A 23368-nucleotide genomic window follows, 5' to 3' on the forward strand; every position below is an offset into this window, starting at 1 on the left:
GTTTTGGAAACCTTATGTAATGGTAGAAAGCTTTTATTTGCTAACAAAGTAATAATAAACATGTATAATGTAAAGTCGGCCATATCTCCAAAATGTTTTTCTGTTCAAAAAGACACAGATCAATATGAAATAGTGATTTACTATGGAAAACGTAAGCATGCATACGACATGAATAATTCCTACTGATGTACAAACCCTACATGACAAGCTTTAAGAGAAACAGCACAAAATACAGGTCATAGCAAAGCACTGAGCTAGTACTCAACAAAAACTTAAAAAGTGAAAAATATACATAATTTAAGTGCTAGGGGTCGCATAGGCATATAGCAGCTCTGGTACTATAATAGTTGTACAAAAAGGGAATGACTCCACAAGCACAGCACCATGGCACTCATTTTAACATTAAAGGGCTGTACAAAGCGTATACACAAAGTATAGGGAAGTTTATCACAAGATCAGATCACTGACATCAAAATTTCAAAAGTTTGTTGTACTGTGACTCCTGTTCACTTTCCTTCCGATGATTCTGGAGGATTTTCCCTGCGCAGTGGAACTGACAACAGGGGTGGAAGACAAAATGCAATTGGATGGAATGGGGGACACGGACCCTTCAGGGGATATCACACTAGGAGATAAACTCTGGATACACTTGGCTGCTTCTTGCAGCCGCCTCCAGAGAATTTCATTTTTTAGTCTTTCTGCATTCAGCTCTCTCCGAAGTTGAGCCTTCGTCTTGTTACCAGTGGGACAGAGTAATCTGTGAGCCAACAGCTGGGCAGCTGCCGGCCTGGCATCAGGATCGGGATGAATCATTTGCTAGAAGAGAAATTCAAACTTAGAAGTTATATTTGAATAGTTGCACACAACCAAAATTTGGGCTAATGCCCAGTAAAATTTATTTATTTATAATGGCTCAGATGGGAAAGTTGATATTCTGCACCTTACATCATTTGAAAGAGTTACAACCTTCAGCTATCTGAATATATACTGTGGCAAAAATTTAAAATTTGATTTTGCAACATTATTTACAAATCTTCATCGAGCATGCTTCTGCAAAATGTTAGGCACTGCAAAACTTACATGGTGCACATATGTGCAAAGCATGATATCAGGGAGAGGGAAGTATATGTTGAACGGGATGGTTAACCGAGCATATAGAAGAGAATACGGTATGCAGTTGTGCTAAATTATAACTATTTCCACGAAAATAGTAATACGTGTTTTTATTTACAAGATGAGAAACTTGTTATAAGTCTCTGAATTTATGTCAACGTTACACCTTTTGTGCGTGGTCTTGCCACATTTTTATCATATTTTCAATCAGCTCTCTTCCTGTGCCTGCTATTATTATAATTAGTCAGTAATTAAGATTTTGAGGGTGGCCGAAGACAATCTTACAAGGAATAAATTAATGAAACTTTGTAAGTAGACACACTGCTTTAATTAATTTCATAATATGGAGATAGCTACATATTGGTGGAATGGAATTAATATGATCTAGTTACTGATTCAGATTATCATACTATTCATTTAATATTATTCATTTTTATTTCTCTTTATTAAATAAACTACCTATTATGGAACATAAGAATACTTGCGACTCGTGAGTTTCATAATTTCTAACTAAAAAAACCAGTAGAATGCAGTTCTAAGATAGTTGGATGCTACAGGTACATTTGTTCAAATCATGGTATTGCTTCCTCTTTTCGTATTTCAATACTTTTTCCTTCGTCTATTCTTTTCCCACAATTCAACATTACAATGCAGAAGAATGCTACAATCAAGAACTGGAATGCACCAGTCTAGACCAGTAAACTCAACCTGCATAGCCAGAAAATACCAGGTTTGTATAATAAGTATCGTTAACCAATTTTTCCTGACTTGTGCATGAAGTGCTGGTTTCAGACTGTCAGCTAAATGTGCACATGATCGCACATTGTATCGGCATTGATAAGATGACAGTGCACACCATATCATTGAAAAAACTTGTCCCGAAGGTCTAGACGGATGACCACGAGTAGTCGAGTGTGCGCTTGAGAAGACCTTCTGCTATTCATTGAAGAAGACCCAGACTTGTGGACAGCCCGACTTGACACCAGCAAACTATTTCCAAAAGTGAAATCCACCCTCAAAGAACACCAGCATGGGACAAGTGCCATCAAACAAGCTTGCACACGTACCCTAAATGATTTTCTGGGAATCTCTCTACGAGGGTTTCCTACAAGTTGTGGAAAAGTGGGCCAATGCTAAAGGGATGTATTTTGAAGAATTTTGAGGCATTGTAGCAATATCCAAAACATTATTTTTGCAAAACTTTTCCCAACACTTTTTACAAACACCATGTATCACATGTAATGTGGCTTACTGAAAAAGTCCGAGTGATATTATGACTTAAGGAAAGCAAATTTTACACACTAGTATATATTTAATTTGATATTACATCTTCTGGTATATGCTATAATGCTGTTAAGCAATTACACGGAGTTATTAAATACATAGTTCCTCAGGCCATAAACTAGAAAGTAACCTTGAAATATGCAGCAGTTCAGTTAAGGAGAAAAAGCATTTGAAAGTTGGCAACAAAAGCAAGTGATTGTGAGCACCCTCATTGATGCAGGTGGTGACTTCCCATCTTCCCCACATTGGGTAGGGTTTTGAACAATGAACCCTGGTGCTGAAAAGTGATTTCTGCACAAGAGCCATCAATTTCTGCAATGCCCAGTTGTCACCCATGAACCACAGTATAGCATTTGGCTTTTGATTGGGACAGAAAAGCAGCAGAAATTAAAAAAGACCAACTTTGTAAAAAAAAAATCCTTACATTCACTTTGTATGAAGCATAGACATAAGGTTAAAATATATACCTCTGTTTTATAACCCTAATATTTTAAAACTTGTACAGCGGTACATCATCTATAATCACTAGGTAAATAAAAAGTTTGTACCAAACTTTATTAATATTGATTTGGAATAGAATTGTCAATGAAACAAGTGTTGAAAAAGATTTGCCAAAACTAAAGACGAAACTGGTTGGATACCTACCATAAAAAGTATTTGAATACTGAATTTCCACACAGCGAAAAACAGTATTATTGTTAGAAATATCAAGCATGGACATAATTGGCCCATAATTATGAACATTTGAGAAAATTGATACTAAACACGAAATGATTTTAGTTCAAAAATCATACATCAAGCGATCATGTAAAATCTGCCCGTAACTGACAAAATACACTCATTGCATGGGCACAATGCATAGTTTAATACACAAGTCAAGATGGCCTGTACTAAACCAACCAAGGGGCCTTTGTTAAAATTATCAAATCAAATTTCAAGGAATGTAAGGGAAAGAAAAACAAATTCTACGGCATAATTCATCAAAAGCTATCCTAGTAATCATTCAGCATCCTGTTCTTCCTACCCCCTTTTATTGGACATCAGTTTCTTACAGCTCATACAGGGTACTGCACGTTGAAACCGGACAAATGAAACTTATGCTTTTAAGCAAGTTTATTTAAAAAAAATATAAAAGAAAATCCTTTTACATACAAGTAATGGTATCTGTCAAGAGAAACATCTCAATATAACCCCCTTCAGCTGCAATGACCGCCCCCAATCTTGTCCTGAATCGATCGCATACACTCTTTTAAAACAGCACTGTCCATGGCAAATTCTGCTATGATAGCCGTGCTTAGAGATGTGAAATTAGGGTGCCTTGTCTTATTGGTAACTCTTTCGACTACACTGCAAACATAATAGTCGAAGGGGTTCAAGTCCCGGCTATTCAGGGGCCAGAACTCTTTTGACCAGAACATGCTCAGGTTATCTGAGAGCCAGTTTTGGACTAAATGACTCATATGAGCTAGTGCACTATCCTGTTGAAAGACAAACTACTGTCTACCTGAGGCCACAGTTACCATCCACGGTTTCACGGCATTCTTCAAAATTTGCATATAGACTTCTTTTCTGACAGTTCTTCCATTTTCAAAGGAATGTGGTGGCATGATATCACCCTCACTGGACACAACACCTAGGACGTGAACACTAGCAGGAAATTTTGTTCCAGCAACAATTGGGACCTTCTTGGGGTCGTGGGCGAGCCAGCGTTCATTACTCTGGTTGATCTTAACGGAGAAAATGTTTTCATCAGAAAAGAATCTGATTCGCCCCACAGCTTCATTTTTTTAGAGAATACAATAGCAGGTTGCAGCATGCATCCACTTTGTTCTGGCAGCCTCAGACAGCATCTGTCGCACCTTTATTGTGTACGACTTGTATCATAGGTCCTCCTCTGCCATCCAACAGCGTTCTCTCGCTAACATTCAATTCTGATGCCAATTTCAACAGCGATCGCCCAGGGTCCTATGAAATCGGCTCCTGAGTCTTCTTGATGACTACCGCAGTTCATGACATGCGTTTACTCAAATCAGATTACTTTGCCGGGTTAGCGAAACCTTCCCCAGACTTCTCCGAAGCCTTATACTTAGCCACAAAATTGTAAACAGTTGATCTGGGGTACCTGAAGAATCGAACTATTTCACTGGGCAAATTCCCAGCACAAACACTTTTGATAATAGCAGCTCTTCGATTGTACTCCGCACTTGTACCTTAACATCTCAGCCATTTTGAGGCAATGACCGAGTCCTATAGCTTTCAAGAACGCTAATCACAACCACCAGTGGAACTACGATATGGCGGGAAATTCAAAATGAAATTAGTTCGGAGAAAACCACTGCACCCTGTATGTAAAAAGTTTTAATTGAATAAACTACAGGCTGGGGCAACATAACTTCCTTTTTTTAAATTCACACCAATCAGATTGTATAGGTCATAGCTAGATAAGAATTTGAAGAAAAAGATTTGACAGCCAGGGTTCTAAAGTTTTCAAATGGCTTATTCAGTATGTGGACAATGGGAGGCATAACCTACCTGTTTTGATTTTCAAAACTGTTTGAAACAAAACTTTAAATTTGTACCTACATTAAAAAAAATTATAAAAAGATTGTTTCATAAAATGGGCTTCATTGCATTTTGAAAAAAGGAAGTTATGTTACCACCCCCTGTACAATGCAATCTTGTGTTTTGAATCCTAGCAATTTCATGGAAGACAAATGTGATTTACCAGGATCTACACAGGCCTCCAAAGACTTCCGGAGAGGCAAAAAATGTATATACATAAGGTCTGTTCAAAAAGTATCACGACTTTGTGTTTTTTCAAAAATTATCTATTTTGTCCCCTTCAAAGTAATCCCCATGAGATATTATAAACTTGTACCAACGTTTTCTCCGATCCTTGAAGCACTTCAAAAAAATCATTTTTGGTGATCTTGTTCAGCTCCTTCAATGCAATCTTAATCTCGGCAATCGTAGTGCAGTGTCTTCCTTTCATGAGCCTCTTGGGTTTCGGGAACAAGAAAAAGTCACTGGAAGCCAGATCTGGGGAATACAGTGGCTGCAGCATCATTAGTGTTGTTTTTGACCAAATATTCGCGCACAAGGAACGATTTGTGAGCAGGGGCGTTGTCATGGTGCAAAAGCCAATTTATGTTCTTCCACAAATCCAGGTGTTTGTGACGGATTGCTTCATGCAAATCGCGCATAACTTGCAGGTAATATTACCTATTTACCGTTCTACCCTGTGACAAGAACTCATTATGCACCACGCTCCTGCAATCAAAGAAAACTGTTAGCAAAACTTTCATATTCGATCAAACTTGGGGTGCTCTTTTCGGTCTTGGCTTGTGCTGCAGCTTCCATTGGGATGATTGAGCTTTAGTTTCCACGTGATAATCATTAACCCATGATTCGTCACCAGTTATGACCCTCTGGAGTAAATTTGGCTCTTGGCGGAAATTTCATTAGCAATGCTAATGCGTTGCTGTTTTTCGTAGAAATTGAGGATGAATTGAGTTTAGAATTTTGTGGCGACCCGTGTCATGCCCAAATCATTAGCAAATATCAAATGGCATGAGCCAATCAATATATATTTAGATCCACAGCAACTTCTATAATGGTGATTCGACGATTGGCCAATACTATTTTCTTCACTTCATCAATGATTTCGTCTGTTGTTGACATGCTCGGGCATCTGGCATGCTCTTTGTCGTTCACATCTTCTCGGCCCTCCGAGAACATTTTGTACCACATAACCATAGAACATTAACATTGCTTCGGTTCACGGTAGCTCCTCCATATGCCACAGTCAACATTCGGAATGCGTCCACGCACTTAATTTCGTTTTTCACACAAAATTTGATACAGATTCTTTGATCTATTTTCGGGAACAGGAAAAAATCGAAGACAAGCCAAAACACGTCCAAGTAAAACAGCGGTTAACAATTAACTGAACATTCAAAATGGCCAAACCTTTTGGCATAAGTGAGAGACATAAGTACCAACATAATGCCATAAAAAAATACATAACCGTCGAAAATTCAAAATTTTCGATACTTTATGAACAGACCTCGTTCAAAGGTGTGGCTGGCCAAAATTCAATTTGATATTCCCGTAGTTTTATACCATTGGCACCTAAATATGCTTGAAATAAGTACTGAACAGTCACCACCTCAAAAACAGTTGCAATGCTGAGAACAAGGGCAGAGTAAAGCCAAAGATCCACAATTATTGAAAAAGTACATGCTGGTTGCTTGGCGACAGAAATTATTTGGTTCTCAAATTTTCAGATATTATTTAGTTCAGTGCCTATGTATAGTACCTAGTATATGATGTCACTGCAGTATAACGAGGAAGAAAAGTCTAACAATGGCTGTACAACAGTGATGCAGTAAAATCACTCAAAGGAACATGTCAGGGCAGCCGACGTGCTCCAACAGACTCAGGATCTCATTTCTGAGGATCCTGGGCCATCAATCCAAAAATTGTTGTTGGTTGGCAGTGTGAGTGAAAAGACAATCTGTTGAATCATAGAGCAGGACCTCCACACTACAAGTCTTAAACCATTAAAATAAAACAAAATCTTTCCAAAGCCACCATGGAGAAGCACATTGAACAATGCAACCTACTTTTGTGTACCTTAAAAACAATGCAGCTGGACAAATCAGATTTGTTCCTAACAAAACTGGTTTTTACTGTGGATACTGAAACCAATCGTAGGACCTACTGCTGGCTTTCCCACGACCCTGAAGAGGTCCCCGTTGTTACCAGAATGAAATTTCAGGTGAATGTTAGCAGTTTTTTCCAGTTAGGGTTATGTCATGCCAATGCACTTCTTTAACAAAGAGGAAAATATAAACAAAGAAGTTAATTTGCATGTTCTGACGAATGTAGAGAATCCATAGATGGTAACTGTGTCATCTGGAAGGCCATATATTTTACAGCAGATCTGAGCACCAGCCTAAACAAGTCATTTGGTGCAAAATTGGTTGTCAGATGTCGATATGTTTTGGTCCAAAGAATTCTGGCCTCCCAAAAGCCAAAATTTAAATGTTTGAGAGCTGTGGAGCATGGTCAAAAGGGTCACTAAAAAGCACAAACATCCGAACATTGCGCCATCGAGAGCCATTATTGAAACAACATCAGCCGATATGGACCTTGGTGCAATAAAATGTGTCTGCTAACACTTCAGACCCAGAATAAGAAAATAATGTCTGGCTTTTAGCGCCTCACACTATATTGAAGTACCGCATGAATAGCTGCAATGCACTATATTAATACAATTATAATTTACCTTTAACAGATCATTGAAATCAGTAGAATACTGTGGCAGATTAGGAAGTAATCCTTTTCTGATCTCATGCCATTGGTCCCCATTTTTGGGAAGTGGTCCTCCTCCACCAGCTTCAAACATAGTCAAACCTGTTAAAAATAAAGAAAAAAATATGAATTAGGTAAATACAGAGTTGAGTATCTCCTTAATTATTAGTTTGAAATGATATATCCAATTAAGTAAATTAAGGGAACTATTCTATGCACTAGAAAAAGATTACTTTCATTTGCTGATATTTGTTTTCTGGTTTTGCTCAATTTTATGTGTACTATCTAAACACTTGCTGGAGGTCCACTTCGCTAAAAAAATTTAACTCCAGGTAAAAATATATTGGCTGTCACTGACCAGTATATGCAAATTCCAGAAATTAACGAACGTTCATTTACTGTAAAGATTTACCTCACTGGTTAGCATTTCATCAATCTTAACAGCAAAACTACCCAACTATGGGATGAGAGCTAATATTTTTTTCTAAATGTGTTGCTGTAACATACGAGGGTCATCCGGAAAGTAGTACCCGTTCGTGCCGCATGAAGTGCTGACGACGCGAGTAGCCGCTGGACGAGGTCAGATAGCTTCAGTGGCTTGTCTGCCTTCTCTGAGCCAAGTTGCGTGACGCTAGCATTGCCTGTGTTGTTTCTGTGATTGTTTACAATGTTTAAAAAAATTGAGAACGCCGCCAGTTGTGAAGTGAGGGCAGTGATTAAATTCCTCAATGCAAGAAACGTTCGCCCATGTGATATTCATCGCCAATTAAAGGAGGTGTATGGAGACAATGTAATGGACGAGTCGTCTGTTCGGCGGTGGTGTCGCAACTTCAACATGGGGAGGGGGAACACACACGACGATGAGCGTTCGGAGAGACCGTCTGTCATTACAGACCAACTGGTGAGCTCAGTTGACGAATTCGTGAGGAACGATCGGCGCGTCACAATTGATGACATCTGTGAGCATTTTCCCAATGTTTCTCGAACAATTGTTCATGAAATTGTTAAACACCATCTGCATTATGCAAAAATTTGTGCAAGATGGGTCCCTCGCGTATCTCAATGAGCTGGCGGCGAAGGACTATGCAGCAGGAATACAGAAACTTGTCACACGTTATGACAAATGCCTTAATTTGCTTGGAGATTATGTTGAGAAGTAGTTTAAAGTATCCTCTTTCAAATAAAATTTTTTATGTTTGTTAATATTTACTTTTGTGTCTTTATTTCACGAACGGGTACTACTTTCCGGATGACCCTCGTACATTACAAGGGAAGATAATTCAATGTACACATGTTTGACAAGTAATCTCTCTAGGGCAATGTGGTACAATGCTTGGAGTATTCTTTCAAACATGAACTGGCATCAATAATACTTAGTTCATTTGATTAATTCCTAAGTTGATCAAGGAGTTTCCCCTTGAGATTCTCCAATAATTTTGAGACTATAATGAACATAGCAGTTTTTAATGAACTAAACAGAAATGCTCAAGAATTTCAATTTCCCAATTGGTTGTTTTTAATCCACTTGGAGGAATTGTGTCCGCAGAAACATCCCAAATAACCTCCTTCAAACACTTTCCTATCATCTTGTTTTGTTGATTATTTACAGCCATTTATGTGAAGGGTCAATCATGGAAGGCAGTGAAGAATTATATCCACAGAATTGAGCCTTGAAAAAATAGCATGCTTCTGTGAAATTCTGCGTGGAACGAACTCTGTGTTAGGAGTGGTTTACCCGGTTAAAAATGGATGGCAATCAGTGGAAGACGAGTTTTCCAGAAGACCATCAACATTGACTGATGACCCCCACATCAAGAAAGTGAATGATCTTGCTTGTGAAAATCAATGTTTGACTTTCAGAGAATTTGCAATAGAGTGTGACATCTCAAATGGCTCATCTATGAAATCCTGAGTAGAAAATTAAAGTTGCATCGAGCCACAGCCAAAGTTGTGCCTTGCCCTATGATAGCAGACCAGAAACAACATTGAGTTTAAGTCAGTCAGGAACTATTTGATCGAACTGAAAACGATGAAACCTTTTCAAGGACCATAACATTTGATGAGTCATGAATTTATGGATAAGACATCAAAACAAAAGTAGAATCTTCACAATAAATTGGTAAAACACCCCCCTAAATGTCAAGGTGGTGATGAACTTTTTTTAATGCAAATTGGGTCGTGCATCACAAATACCTATCTAAGGCCAGACAGTCAACATGGAGTACTACCAGGGGGTTAAAAAACTCTTAAGAGAGAGAATCAGGCAAAAACAGCCCAGACTTTGGAGGAGCAACGAGTGCTTTCTTCACCATGGCAACTTTCAGGCTCATTCATCTCGTGAGTTTTTAGCCAAAAATAAGACTGCTGTGCTTCTCCACCCACCCTAATCACCAAACCTGGCCCCATGCAACTTTTTCCTGTTCCCCAAACTGAAAACCATGGGCAAAGGAAAACGATTTGCCACCATTCCAGAGATAGACAAAAATTCAATGAAGGAGCTAATGAGTATTCCAGAAGAAGCATCCCAGGATTGTTTCAAGAAGTGGAAACACCATTGGGGTAAGTGCATTAATTAAGGAGACTAATTTGAAGGGGGCTCTCACAAATAATTTGTTAGTTTTTTTATTTTAAAGTTTAGTAATCATGATAGAATATTTAGACGCCTGGCTCGTCCTCCTAGATGAGGACCAAGTACACATGGTACCAGATATTATCAACTTCATCATTATGAACCTGCAAATCACCATTAATTTCAAAAAGAGCAGACTCGCCCCGTCCTATAGAATTAAGTACTTGGGAGTGCGTATCGACACGGAACAAATGCAACTCTCATTAGCTGAACACGCTTTGAACCGTATCAGATACATAATAAATGTAATTAAGAACATCCAGCAAAGAGACATTCCCAAGGCAGCGGGCTACATATCATGGCTCGTTTACGCGCTGAAATTACCATCGTTTCTGATCCAAGATACCACGCGTAGGGATACCACATGGTTGAGTCGATTATGGGATGACGGAACCTGGTTGGCACTAAGGACCTTTTCTAACTTTCGCTACATCATGGATGTCTTTAGCGATGCCATGCCCTTTCAGGTGGCGTGGGTAATCCCCATCATTAGCACAATGGAAATCTGGGCTATGGAAACAGAACGTCCCATCATGGAGACCGAGGCCTTGGCAGCACTAATGGTGGCCCATCACGCCATTAGCATAGCAGAGCCGGACACCGCCATTATTGTACATATCAATAACCAGGCTGTAATAGCCTCCTTGCTAAGAGGCAAAGGAGTAATATTTCACTGTAACGATGTAATGAATCTTTATGTCTCTAATAAAGGAACAGTCACGCAACGTGACCTGGGAGTACATTCCCTCGGAAGCAAATCCGGCCGACCATCCTTCTCGGACCGTCCTACCTCCCTATGCCCGCTCGGCCACGGATTCGGGGTCCGGGCTGGCATATACCTGTAGGTGGGACGAGGCCTGAGTTGGTCGAGAACGCTCAGAAGGGAAGGTAGTCCCAGATCTTAAATAATTTGTTAGTTGTCAAGTATTTTTGCGTGATAAAAAAGTTCAGGAAATTTTTGAACAATTAATACTTTCTGCAACCTACACTAAATGACACCAGCAAATACAATGTGAGGCCAAACGAATAAAAAAATCATCTTTTCTTCACCTTTTATCATAAAATGTTCAACTACAATTTCAAGTATCTTCAAACAGAGACAAATATGCATTCCATATCTATTTTTCCAATTTTAAATGTAAGGAGAGTGGCCAATGGATCAAAGAATTCATAAATATCTTTAAATAAAAAACAATAGACTGGTGGACTAACACTTTAATTTCAAGTGTAAATGAAAATAAAAAGTACGCCCTCAAATTGGACCTCTTTCTTTTCCTACAATGGACATTCATTTTTCTACCAATTAGAACTTTATTTAAATATCTCATAATTCACAAACAGCAGGTGGGTGTAATACTACCTTGATCAAAAATTTCCCGGAATTTATTCAGAAAATTAAAAATACAAGTTTATTCATCTAAATCTATATTGTCCCCTTCAAAGTAATCCCCATCGACTGCAACACACTTATGCCAGCGCTTGATCCAATCCTTGAAACATTTTTTATATTCGGTTTTCGGTATGTCCATCAGTGCTTCCTGCGATTTTTCCATTACTTCCTCTCGGCTGCTAAAACGCGTTCCCCGTAATGGTTTTTTAACTCGATTGAACAGAAAGAAGTTACAGGGAGCCAAATCAGGTGAATTCGGTGGCTGTTGGATGGTATTTGTTGCATTTTTCGTCAAAAAATTACGAATAATGATAGCACTGTGCGACGGTGCGTTATCATGGTGCAAAATCCACGAGTTTTCTGCCCACATTTCTGGTCTCTTTCGGCGAATTGCTTCACGCAAACGTCTCATAACGCCCAAATAATACTCTTTGTTTACTGTCTGGCCTTCTGGCAAAAATTCATGATGCACTACACCGTTGTAATCCATGAAAACCGTCAGCATTGCCTTCTTTTTTGACTGAAAACGACGTGGTTTTTTTGGTCTCGGCTCATTTGGTGAACGCCATTCACTTGCCTGATGTCTGGATTGCGTGTCGTACTCATAAACCCACGTCTCGTCTCCAGTAATGATCCTTTTGATGAATGTGGGATCGGATTCAGCCTCGCAAATCATGTATTTTGCGACGTCAACACGGTCTCTTTTTTGCATGAAATTGAGGTCTTTTGGCATGCTACACGACGGAAACCCAAATCATTAACCACAATGTCTTGGGCGGATCCATAGGCAATGTTCAAGTCCTCCGCTATTTCTCTGATGGTTAATTTGCGGTTATTGACCAACATTTCTTTTACTTTATCAATTTTTTCACCGACTTTCGATGTCGATGGTCTGCCACTGCGTTCATCATCTTCGATTGACTCACGACCACTTCTGAACCGCTCGTGCCACTGGTAAACGACCGTTTTTTTTAGAGAATCGTTGCCGAAACACTTTTCCAACATTTCCAACGTCCGTGCGCCACTAAATCCGTTTTTTACGCAAAATTTAATACAAGTTCGTTGTTGCAAATTCAAATCCATTTCTGCAATTGTAAAAAATCGCCAACACACACAGAGATAGATGTACTCTTGGCTACGTAACTTTTGCAAATGTCAAGTTATGACACTAAGATTTAAAGGGAATATCAACAACAGATGTACCAATTTAACAAAAAAAACAGAACTCAAATCGGAACGATGGGAGCGCCACACGGTGGTTATTCCGGGAACTTTTTGATCAAGGTAGTATAATTGAAGGTCAATACCTCAGTTCAATAAGTTGCAGTTTTGGGAAATACATCAGAGCCAAGGCAATGAAAATTTGAAGTTTTAGGCTAAACTTCGTAAAGTTGATGGAATATGTCATGATAACTGGGATTTGTTTGCATGTTGAAAGAAGATTTCTTCCATAACACTTATTATGTATTTGAAATTGTGCTTCTTTAATGGGAAACCTCAAAAGACATAACTTCACATTCAAATCTGAAACCAGTTGTCCTTCCGATGTAACATTTTACGGGGGAAATGATTTTATAAGAACAAATTCTAATGTAAGAGTACGAAGTATTTGAGTCCTAAAAATTATGAAGCATTTCCACTAAGTCATGTCAAAAACCATTTCTTAATTTAGGAAAGAAGGAAACCTGAGAAAAATACCTGCTTCGCTAAATGTTGGACATGGTGTGAGACCTCATTACGTAAAGAACTTCAAGCCATATACTACAAGGTGCGGCGTTTAAATCCAGACAAATTTCAATTTGAACTTTTGGCCATATATCAGTTCCACTGGAGGTCGCGACCGGCGGCCTAGAAAGCTAGAGGTATCTAGTAAACAGTCATAACCTCAAAATGGCCAAGATGTTACGTACAAGTATGGATTACAATCGAAGAGCCACTATTATTGAAAGTTTATGCGCTGGGCGTTATTTTTCGAAACAATTGATCCTTTTGGTACCGCAGGTCAACTGTTTACCATATTGTGGCTAAGTATAAAGAAGTCTGGGGAAGGTTTCGCTAACCTAGAGAGGAATTCTCTCAATTGAGGAAGTGCGTGCTTGTCCCAATTTAAGGACCACACCCTGTATACAACAGTTGACATTAAGAGCAATTAAAGTTTTCAAAGAAGCTGAAACAAAATCTATTTTATTTTGCGTCCTATTCTGCTACTCTTGCCTCAATTGACTTGTTAGCAATTGGATTGTTCTACTTCTTCGAGCAGCAGCACGAGTATCTTACCTCATTATTTACAAAAGGGAAATCTCATTTGAGTCACGACTACACATGATTATATATTTCCTTTTAGTTATTATAAGGTTATTACAGTAGTTCGAATCGAAGTACAGCTTCCTATTTTGGCATTTCAATACATTTCCCTCCGTCCAAGGTTTTCCACAAATAATGGCTGTAGTTTATTGCATTACAACTGAACTGGGGCTGTAAATGAACAAGTACTAATACAAAATGCATAAAACGTACATTTTATAACACATCTAAGTCTGGTAAACTAGAAAATCTAAACAAATAACAATAGTGATGTCTACATCAACCCCATATTAAGCTAACCAGTTACATTCTTCTGTCACAGCGTTGACGTCTGCTTGTATGTATTTCACAAATTATTAGTCAGTGACAACATGGCTTGGTGGAAGTGACACTGAATTTTGCAGAATCAGTTTATACTGCAATATGACTTCAGCCTTCAGAGTAGCCTAATAGGAAAATACAATCACTACGAGAATGGGATGTTCAAATTATGTGCTTTTATTATTTTACTTTTTGGTATACGCAGAACATAATCCCCCTGCATTTCTGTCAAGTGGACATGCATTTAATTATTCATTGGAGGTACAAAAGAATGGTAGGAATCGAGGTGCAGGCGAAAGTCATTGTAGTGCTCCTCTCTCCCTCCCCATAAGGTCAGAAGAGGATCCCTAGCAAAAGTATAGTGGAAAACTAAGGACCCTATTTTAACTTTTAAGCATTACAGTTGGTTTCTGGGAGGGTGCACACTAGACATAATTGGAATCTAATCATCTACTAGTCTTCTGCAAGTGATACTTCCTCTCCCCTACATCAAGGGGCTACAGTCCACCATAAATAATAGTGTAGGTCAAACTTGGATAAGGAGACATTCATAACCAGCAATATAGAGGAAAAAAGCAGAGGGAAATGGAGAATAGGGGAGTTGGTTTTCTCTTCTCCATCTCCCTCTGAGAGCTGGACTCCAACATCATAATGTATCGTTGCCTTGCCTTGATGGCCGGAAGTTCCATCAGCACAAGTCTTGCTACAAACTCCCTGATCTCCTTGAGAGAGAAGCGCTGCATTTAGTTGGCCAACTAATGCATTAGGCACCAAAAGTGTAACAAAAAATTGCAAAGGTCTATCAATTTAAGGCTTGTTCCATCTGTTGGGGGTGTCTACGCAGTGGACTTTTATCAGGATGTTCCTTGGTAGCATATTTCCTTGACATCAAGTTTTTCTTCATAATGTTTACATTTAACTCGGTAATATGGAACAACTAAATGGCAAGCTAAATCCATATCAAAAAAGGATGAAAGTTTCCAAACATTTTTACTATTACTAGTTGCTCTCATCTCAAAAGTATTCTGTGAAAATGATGTAAGCATTTTCTCATCCTTAAGATTACTGTATAAATTTACTCTTGATTCTCCATACATAATATACCTACACTTTTAAATGAGCAATATTTGCAAAACATCTCCATGTACATGTATGACACACACACCTCATGTAATATTTTGTTATGGCCCTCTGCCATATAATTTTATATACTTGGAGGACTTCTTAAACATTTGTTCATAGATATTTGTTTAGAACATTCCTCTTGCACTAATTTACACCCTTACCTCGTTAATGCATCATTTATTTTCAGCCAGCAGAGGGTTATTTTTCACCTTACTTCCAAGCAAGGGTGTCATAGTTTTGTATTAATCCCAGTATGTAATCAGGGCGGCCACTTATTTGATGGATTCCTATTGCTGAGTTTTCATTTAAGAATAAGCTACCCCTTCCCCCGATTTTTCTTCCTCCAGTTTTGAATCTGATTATTCATTTTTCATGGATCATCTTTTCTAAGCTTTGCTTCCCAATGGTATCATTCATGTTGGTTTGACAATAGTTTCAAAGAAAACCATGTCCTGCATCTACTTAAAACACAAACTGACATAACCAAAAGCTCTGCATTTAGTTATGCAACTGATGCAGTAGGCAGCAAAAGTGTAATAAAAAATTGCAAAGGTCTATCAATTCAAGGCTTGTTTCACATGTCATATTCCCAATTATACTGCATTAAAAAAATTATTTTTCCACAATTTTTTTTGGAATTTGGTAAGAAAATGTGTCACCCCAGGCTTCTTCCTGATTTTCTTAACTCACGGGCCACCCCAGTTTTAAAGGCTCAATTCTACAGCATTGAATGGTGGTTCTCAATACATCTAGATGTCATCAAATGCTATGCACTTGGGACATTCTGAACATACTGATCTTGACATAATTTGTAATTGATGCATTGCTAATGAAACTGGTGAACACAAAAAGCACATCACGGAAGAAATTTTCCAAATCAAGAGTATTTCGTGGTCAAGATTTTTGAATTACACAATTATAACTTTTGATCTTGTTAAAACAAATTGATTAAACCATGATTTAGTGCCTAAAATGTATTGTAAAATATCACTGATTACCCTATGAAAAATGTGACACCTGCCACATGTAAATCATATATATAAAATTATGGTGGTCCATATTAACAAATGAATATATGCTACCTTGTAAGATATAAAATTCTGTACTTCCAAATATGTGACACAGTGATGAAAGCTGTCAAAAAAATTAAACAAGATTCTCATTATGTCATACATAACAGAGTTGATGCAGCAATTCAGTCGGAAAATGTTTTCAAAACGGCGAGAAAACAATCATTACCATTATTATAAATTGATATTTATAGAGTAAAGTCAAAGTAACCACTTTCCCTTAATATATGGTACTATAGAAGACTACTATAAGAAACTTATTGAAATGTTTACTGGTGCTTTTAGGAATTTAACATGAACTCAAATCTTTTAAGTGATACTGGAAAATAAAGTGACATCAATAGAGAATGAAGAGCATTCTGAACAGCCTTGGACAAAGGTGACTAATGAAAGCGGAGCAAACTTCTGGCCAACAATCTACCTAGATCAACTAAAAACAAATATGGCATCAGTAGCAGCAAAAGAATCTCCCATGGTTCGGATCATCACAAACATTTTGTGACCGTTGGAGGGACAAAACTGGCTGCTGCATCACAAGAACTGTCTACACTGCCTTCAATATTCCTCAGTCCCTTTAACAATTTGGGCATTTTTGCACGCCTCCAAATTCACTTGGCCTACCACCACCTAATTTCTTTTTCTGGCGAATGAAATATACTGAAAATTGAATATTTCAATAAATGAATGAAATTAATACCAATTGCAGTAAGTCCTCCACAGGGGTGAAAAAAAGATTGATAGGGGTATTGAGAAAAGCGGCAGTATCCCTAGAATAATTGATTATTAAGTTATACATTGGAATTGTTTTGAGGACAAGAGCAAAATACAATTCCAGATGGTTACCATCTTTGTATATCACCACTGGGTGATTGGCCATTTGACAGTCATTTTTACAGTAAATATCTCAAAGTATTTTTGTTTAAACTACCAGTTGTATACTCACAAAGGTCGAGTTATCTGTCAATTTTTCATGAACTAACTACCAACCAATTATGACACCCAGTTAAAACATTCCTCATGTAAAATGGTGTTACACAGAACAAATATTAATCTGGTAAAACCACTTCAAATTGAGCTGCTGATACTTTAATATGCATGCAATTTGTGAGGCTAGCTTCAACACAAAAAAAATCTATTAAGAAATAAGACAGCCAATGTCCTAATTAATAACTACTACAGCATACCTAGAGCGAAGATATCAGCCTTTGTCAGATGAGAAAAGTCCTCTTGAAGAATTTCATTTGGTAAGTACCTGCAATCCCCTTCTTCTACTTGTGGGTTATTGACTGAGGTGACATGTCCCAGGTCACCTGCAAAAAGAATTAAATACTAGTAAATATAAAAAATGGAGCCAAACATTGAGATCCATCCCACATTAGAGATTCAAACTTTATCAGCAGCAAAGATTGTCTAGATATATTTCTGAGCACCCACATCGATATGAAGGTTAATAACTTTTTATTCTTTAAGGGGATGATTACACAGCAGGGAAAAATCAAAAAATAAGTTTTTCTTAATTTTAGTATAAATATTTCTCTTCAAATGGTATGTATTAATAAAATGCAGGCACATGCATAACAGTATCTAAGTTAGATATACTTGTCTACACACATGATTGAAGCCGCCAGTGACAAGAAGACCAACTAAGGCCACATGATATAATGACAACAACCCATATACAATGAAGATGATAACTAGGATTACATTGCATTCCTGTTTCATTAGATTTAGTAAGTCATTAAAAAACATTGATTTGTTAAGTCAATGACAATGAAAGAGGAACATCTTTGTTCCTGGCTTGGGAACCTCATTTTCTTGGAATATATAAGCCTATATGATATTTTAATTCACATTTTTCAGTTTAAGTTTCTTCTTGACATTAATGGCAATTGCTTGTATAAACAAATTGTTAATGCTTATGTTCTTTATTTAATTATAATCCTGGGAGCGTTTCATTTATAAAGTATGAAAATACTTTTCAATAATTCTCCCTGAAGAATTTCACTGTCGTTGCCCATTAACTTACTGTATTTGCAACTAGTTAAAAGTTTCAAGCATATTTTAATGCATTATTGTTATAATATCATTAGCAGTTTCTCAAGTTCACTAGAAACCAGAGAAGATAGCTTCAAGCCGGAAACAATTCAATTGTTTCCGGCTCAACTTTGCGGAAATTCATTTAATTAAGATCGCTGACCTTTAGTTGACATACGCACCACTGTTATCAACATAAATAATGGTTTGATACTTGAAGTTATAGCTCTCTGAATACTAAATCCAATATGGCATGCAAGTTTTACACTTCAAGTAAGGGAGTGTGGAAGTCAGATCCTTTTCCTGTGATACCGAGGGTTAACCAGAAAAATTAGCATGATAAGCCTGAGGCACAATGCAGAATAGCTGGAACCAAGGCGTAATCCCTAAATTTACTTTTAATATTCTATACATTGGTATTACCTCTGATAAGGAAACATCAACTAGTGACAATTAAAAAAATAAAGCAATAAGATAAATCCTAAATTGTAGAGAGTGCAGTGAATGTGAAAATGGAAAATCAAATATATCTCCTTTCTTTCTTCGAGACTTTCAGCTATTGGCAATGGAAAGCCAATCAACTAATTTTGAAGACCAATGACATACCAGTTTTTGGTGAATAATTAGATTCACAAAATGTACCAATTTTATTAGCTAACTATCCCCCTCGTTTACCATAAAATCTCTCTTTCAAAATTAAAAGTTTTGAAGGAAGATGATGAAGTTCTGAATTAGAAGTCATTTAAATTTTTAACCAATAAGACTATTTTTATTGACAGTCGATGCACCTGCTTGCACAGAAATATCATAAAATTTAAAATAACCTTCCCGGCCTCAATTTTACATTTACTTTCATCGTTCCCCCAAACCACGAGTTTCTTTTAGTGTTATGATCCTTTCAAATGTGAACTAAAGAGGATTTACTGTAGCTACAAGAACCTGCTAATGAATTAAAAGTATATTTCAAATTTATGAACTATGGTGCAGCCCTAGTACGGCACCTTTGTGCAATATGAAGTAATGAGACACATTTAATGTATAGAGTTCCAATAAATAGCAGCAAAACAGTGAAATTAACATTTTAAAAGCAATAGAGGGTGCATCTTCTCACCGCTTGCAGATCAACAAGTTGAGAAATGTCAGAAAAGCAACAAAATGATGCCCAAGAGTATATCATAGTATTCAAGTATCAAGCTCAATTCATTTACCAGAAAGAAGCAAACAAAGTTAACTGAGAACAAAATATACCTCTGTTGAGATAAAAACAACACTGATGGGGCATTCCTATACAATAAAAATTAAATTGATAAAGTTTTCAGGATATAAACAACCAGCTATTTGTCAAAATATTTTTAACATGCACAATAACTACTCGAATTACACATCGGATGTACCAAACAACATTGGATGATGTTTTTTTTAATTATTAGCCATTAAAACAGTGGCAGACTTTTGAAATGACAGGAGATATCCTCACCTATTTTGTAACTTATTTCTTCTTCTGATGCCTCCTCTTCAAACCCATCATCGGCTGAGTCATAGTTAACAGCATGCATCCTTCTTTCACGCGAGATAAAAATATTTCCAGGTTTTATATCCATGTGAACTAACTGCCTAGAGTGAATGTACCTGCAAATTAACATATTCCAAGAGAGAAAATAATTACTATTACTTAAATAGGTGTTTTTGGAAGCAATAAATGCAATAATATTTTACTGAACTTCCCTACATGACACACAATTTGAGAGCAAAAAGAAATTAAAATTGCCAATGGCCATTCAGACATAAGGAAGTGTATCAAATGTACAAAAACCACATTTAACAGAAATAAATGTACAAGAATCAAATTAAGTTTACATCAATACCACACTGGACAGGACAGTTTTGATTCATATCTAGTACCTTAGGCCTTCAGCAACATGCATAAGTATGAGCCTTAGTTGTGCTTCAGATGGATATCGCCCAGCAGCTCTGTTCTCAGCAATTGCATCAGCAAGGCTTCCACCGTTGCAATACTCATTTTGTATAATCATATGATTATCTTCCGCCCATGCTGAATAATAACGGACGACATTTTGATGCTTTCCAAGGACTGCGTGAGCATATACCTCATTCAATGCTGTTTTCCTTGATTGCAAAAACAATTAAAATTAACTTAAATTCAAATAAAACCGCAGAGGATAAACAAACCACAAATTATATTAGCTACTTGCTGCAATATGTTCTGAAGATATTGACGGCAGACATACAATGAGGTTAGTATATATATCAAGAAAATAACACGAATGAAGAAGATTAGCTTACTCGTTCACACTCCCGGCAACAGGTTTGGTACTTCTTTTGATAGCATAAACACATCCATCAAGGCGATTAATACACTTATAAACAGTGCCAAACTCCCCAGTACCAATGGTTTCAAGTTCATGAAATTCTTGATGATAACGTGATATGTTGGATTCATACAGAGCTATTCTTTTAGTAGGCTGCTCAGTTTCTAAATCTGATCCTTCAGATTCGACTTCTACACTTTTGTTCAAATCAGCAGACGAGCTAAGAATAAAATTGATTATTTGAACATTTTCCAATATTTTCAACAATGCTCATAACCGAAAATTGTCTACAGAAAACATGAACATCAAATTAAAATTAAATAGAGACCATCGAACATGCATTCCAAATTTTAATGCTAAAAAATTCTAGGAAACAGCAAATTCACCTGGACATAACACTACAATAATGACCATTTCAAAATATCAGCATTCCAATTTATTTTTCCAATTCCAATATATTTTATCTATTTATCAACATTCCAGAGTCACAAAAGAAGTGGAAATTGAGAGTTCCATATTTTAAGCTTGAATTTAAACAAAAAAAGGCAGAATAACAATGGACTCATGGTAAACAACAAACTGACCTTTCAAATAATTTAAATCACACGCTTAATAACAATGATTTTTAAACGTCACTTACCACGTAAGACTTCTCTTGGACCGTGTCCTCTTTTTAGAAGCCAAAAACATTCCATTTGCGGTAAAAGGGTTCAAATTTGCGGCCGGTTTTTCAGGCTGGGCGTAGGCACATGCCACACTTCTGGGCCTGTCACATCCTCGAAATAATCTTGAGCGGGGAGAAGGAGTGATGATGTTCGAACATTTTTCTATTAAGGTTTTGGGGGTGGCAGGCGAATCAAACAGCCTTAAGGCTCTCACTCTTTTATAAGGGGGTGAATTTGAAAGAATTCTTCTTTCGTCAACACCGGAGCTTGATGTTCCGGCTTCACAACCACAATCTGAGTCAACATGACCACTGCCAAATGGCCTCAACTGAAACAATCGCCGGGGCCGACTGGAAAACTCAAGCTTCCTTGGACTACATATTCTAGGCAGGGGACTTACACCAATGTCTTCGTTAGATGTATCGAGTACTTCACCAACATCACATCCTGAGCTCTGTGTTTGCGTACTTATGTTAAATTCTTCGTTATCAAAATCGCACACATCAAAGTTAATTTTGGCACACGCATTCATTATGTTTCAGACACCGAAGTTCCGTAAAATAATTAAATTAAGGGGAAACATCAGGGACAGGCACTCTACCATTTAAAACAGCACGCTTTCCAACACAATGGCGGGTGTTATGATGCATGATGGGAACAATCGGTTACGGAGGTGATGCTCTCATTTCAAAATTGTTTCAAGTGTTTTACCGGCAGATGGCGGTCTGTTTATCTTTGAACTATGTCGCGGCAAAGTGGTATTTCGTGAAAACATGATCTTATTGTTGAGTGAGAAAACTACATGTATGCATTTCGTGAGCCGTGAGGCCCGAATAAGCTAAAGAAATGTAAATAAAATGTCGTCTTTAGTCGTGGAAGTGAACATATTTCTCTGTTACCATGCATTTGATTGGCGAGCTTACAGTGCTAGCCCCGGCATTGATTTTGCCAGCGTCAGTAATGTGGGTTTAAATTTGAAAGCTAAGTTTAGTTAAATGAAGGTAGTCCAATCCGTTCTTAAATTTACTCATATACAAAATGCGTACGCATGTAGCGGCATAGTAATTTAGACTAGCTGATGAATTTATAGGTAGACTGCATGATGGCATCCAGGCAAATTTCTATGAACTACTGGAAATTTTTGCGTTCGAAGATCTTGAATTTACACTATTCTGTTTTAAGAAACTCGGAAAAATAATGAAGCTAAATCCAAAACTTAGCATGTGCCCTTCAAGATTTGAAAGAGATGGATTGCAAAAACTACCATCATAAGTCGGCAGAACTAAGTTACTCTCAAAAGTTGTCACAGTCAAGTTCGTGTACACTTTTTGATCCTGCCAGAATTTTAAGTCTAAGGCCACTAGTAGGATTTTTTTTGAAGGAGACACCGCCAATCATGAGCGAATCGAGTAAGTATTGATAGCGTACCTATGATTAAATTCCCATTTTCTGCAGTGGATAGTGCTTAACACGCTAAAAGCGACCACTGTTCTCGCCGATGTGGCCTAGCAGATGAATAGGTTTCCTTCTACTTTTAGAATTCCTACCCTTAGTTGAAATCTCCTCCATGAAACCAATGATTACTTATGATCCTAAACATGTGGCATTTTCGAAGTCAGGTTTTACCCAACTACCCTTTTGTTTTGTTTCAGTACTGAGCTAATTATACGATGGCTTTTCTGTCATTAGGATCATTTCAACTGCTATATTGTCAATCAATCAATTTCATCGATGATTTGTGCTGTAGATTAAGATAAAGAGTCTGAAGATTGGTTGGTATTAAGTCA

The 23368-nt window shown here is 37.4% G+C and overlaps 1 protein-coding gene across 1 annotated transcript; it reads right to left on the reverse strand.

Annotated features, from left to right (window-relative positions):
• Positions 1–22211, reverse strand: Wee1 (Wee1 kinase). Its single transcript, XM_071585019.1, has 7 exons — positions 21557–22211; positions 20891–21136; positions 20489–20713; positions 20064–20215; positions 17737–17862; positions 7688–7815; positions 1–816 (listed from the first exon to the last, which is right to left on the reverse strand). The coding sequence occupies exons 1-7, from the start codon at positions 22111–22113 to the stop codon at positions 478–480; spliced, it is 1773 nt and encodes a 590-aa protein (XP_071441120.1). The 5' UTR covers positions 22114–22211; the 3' UTR covers positions 1–477.
• Between the last annotated feature and the right edge of the window lie 1157 nt (positions 22212–23368).

This window comes from Hetaerina americana, unplaced genomic scaffold (assembly GCF_022747635.1).
Source record: "Hetaerina americana unplaced genomic scaffold, ioHetAmer1.1.p SCAF_2, whole genome shotgun sequence".
In the NCBI taxonomy this organism is placed as follows: domain Eukaryota; kingdom Metazoa; phylum Arthropoda; class Insecta; order Odonata; family Calopterygidae; genus Hetaerina; species Hetaerina americana.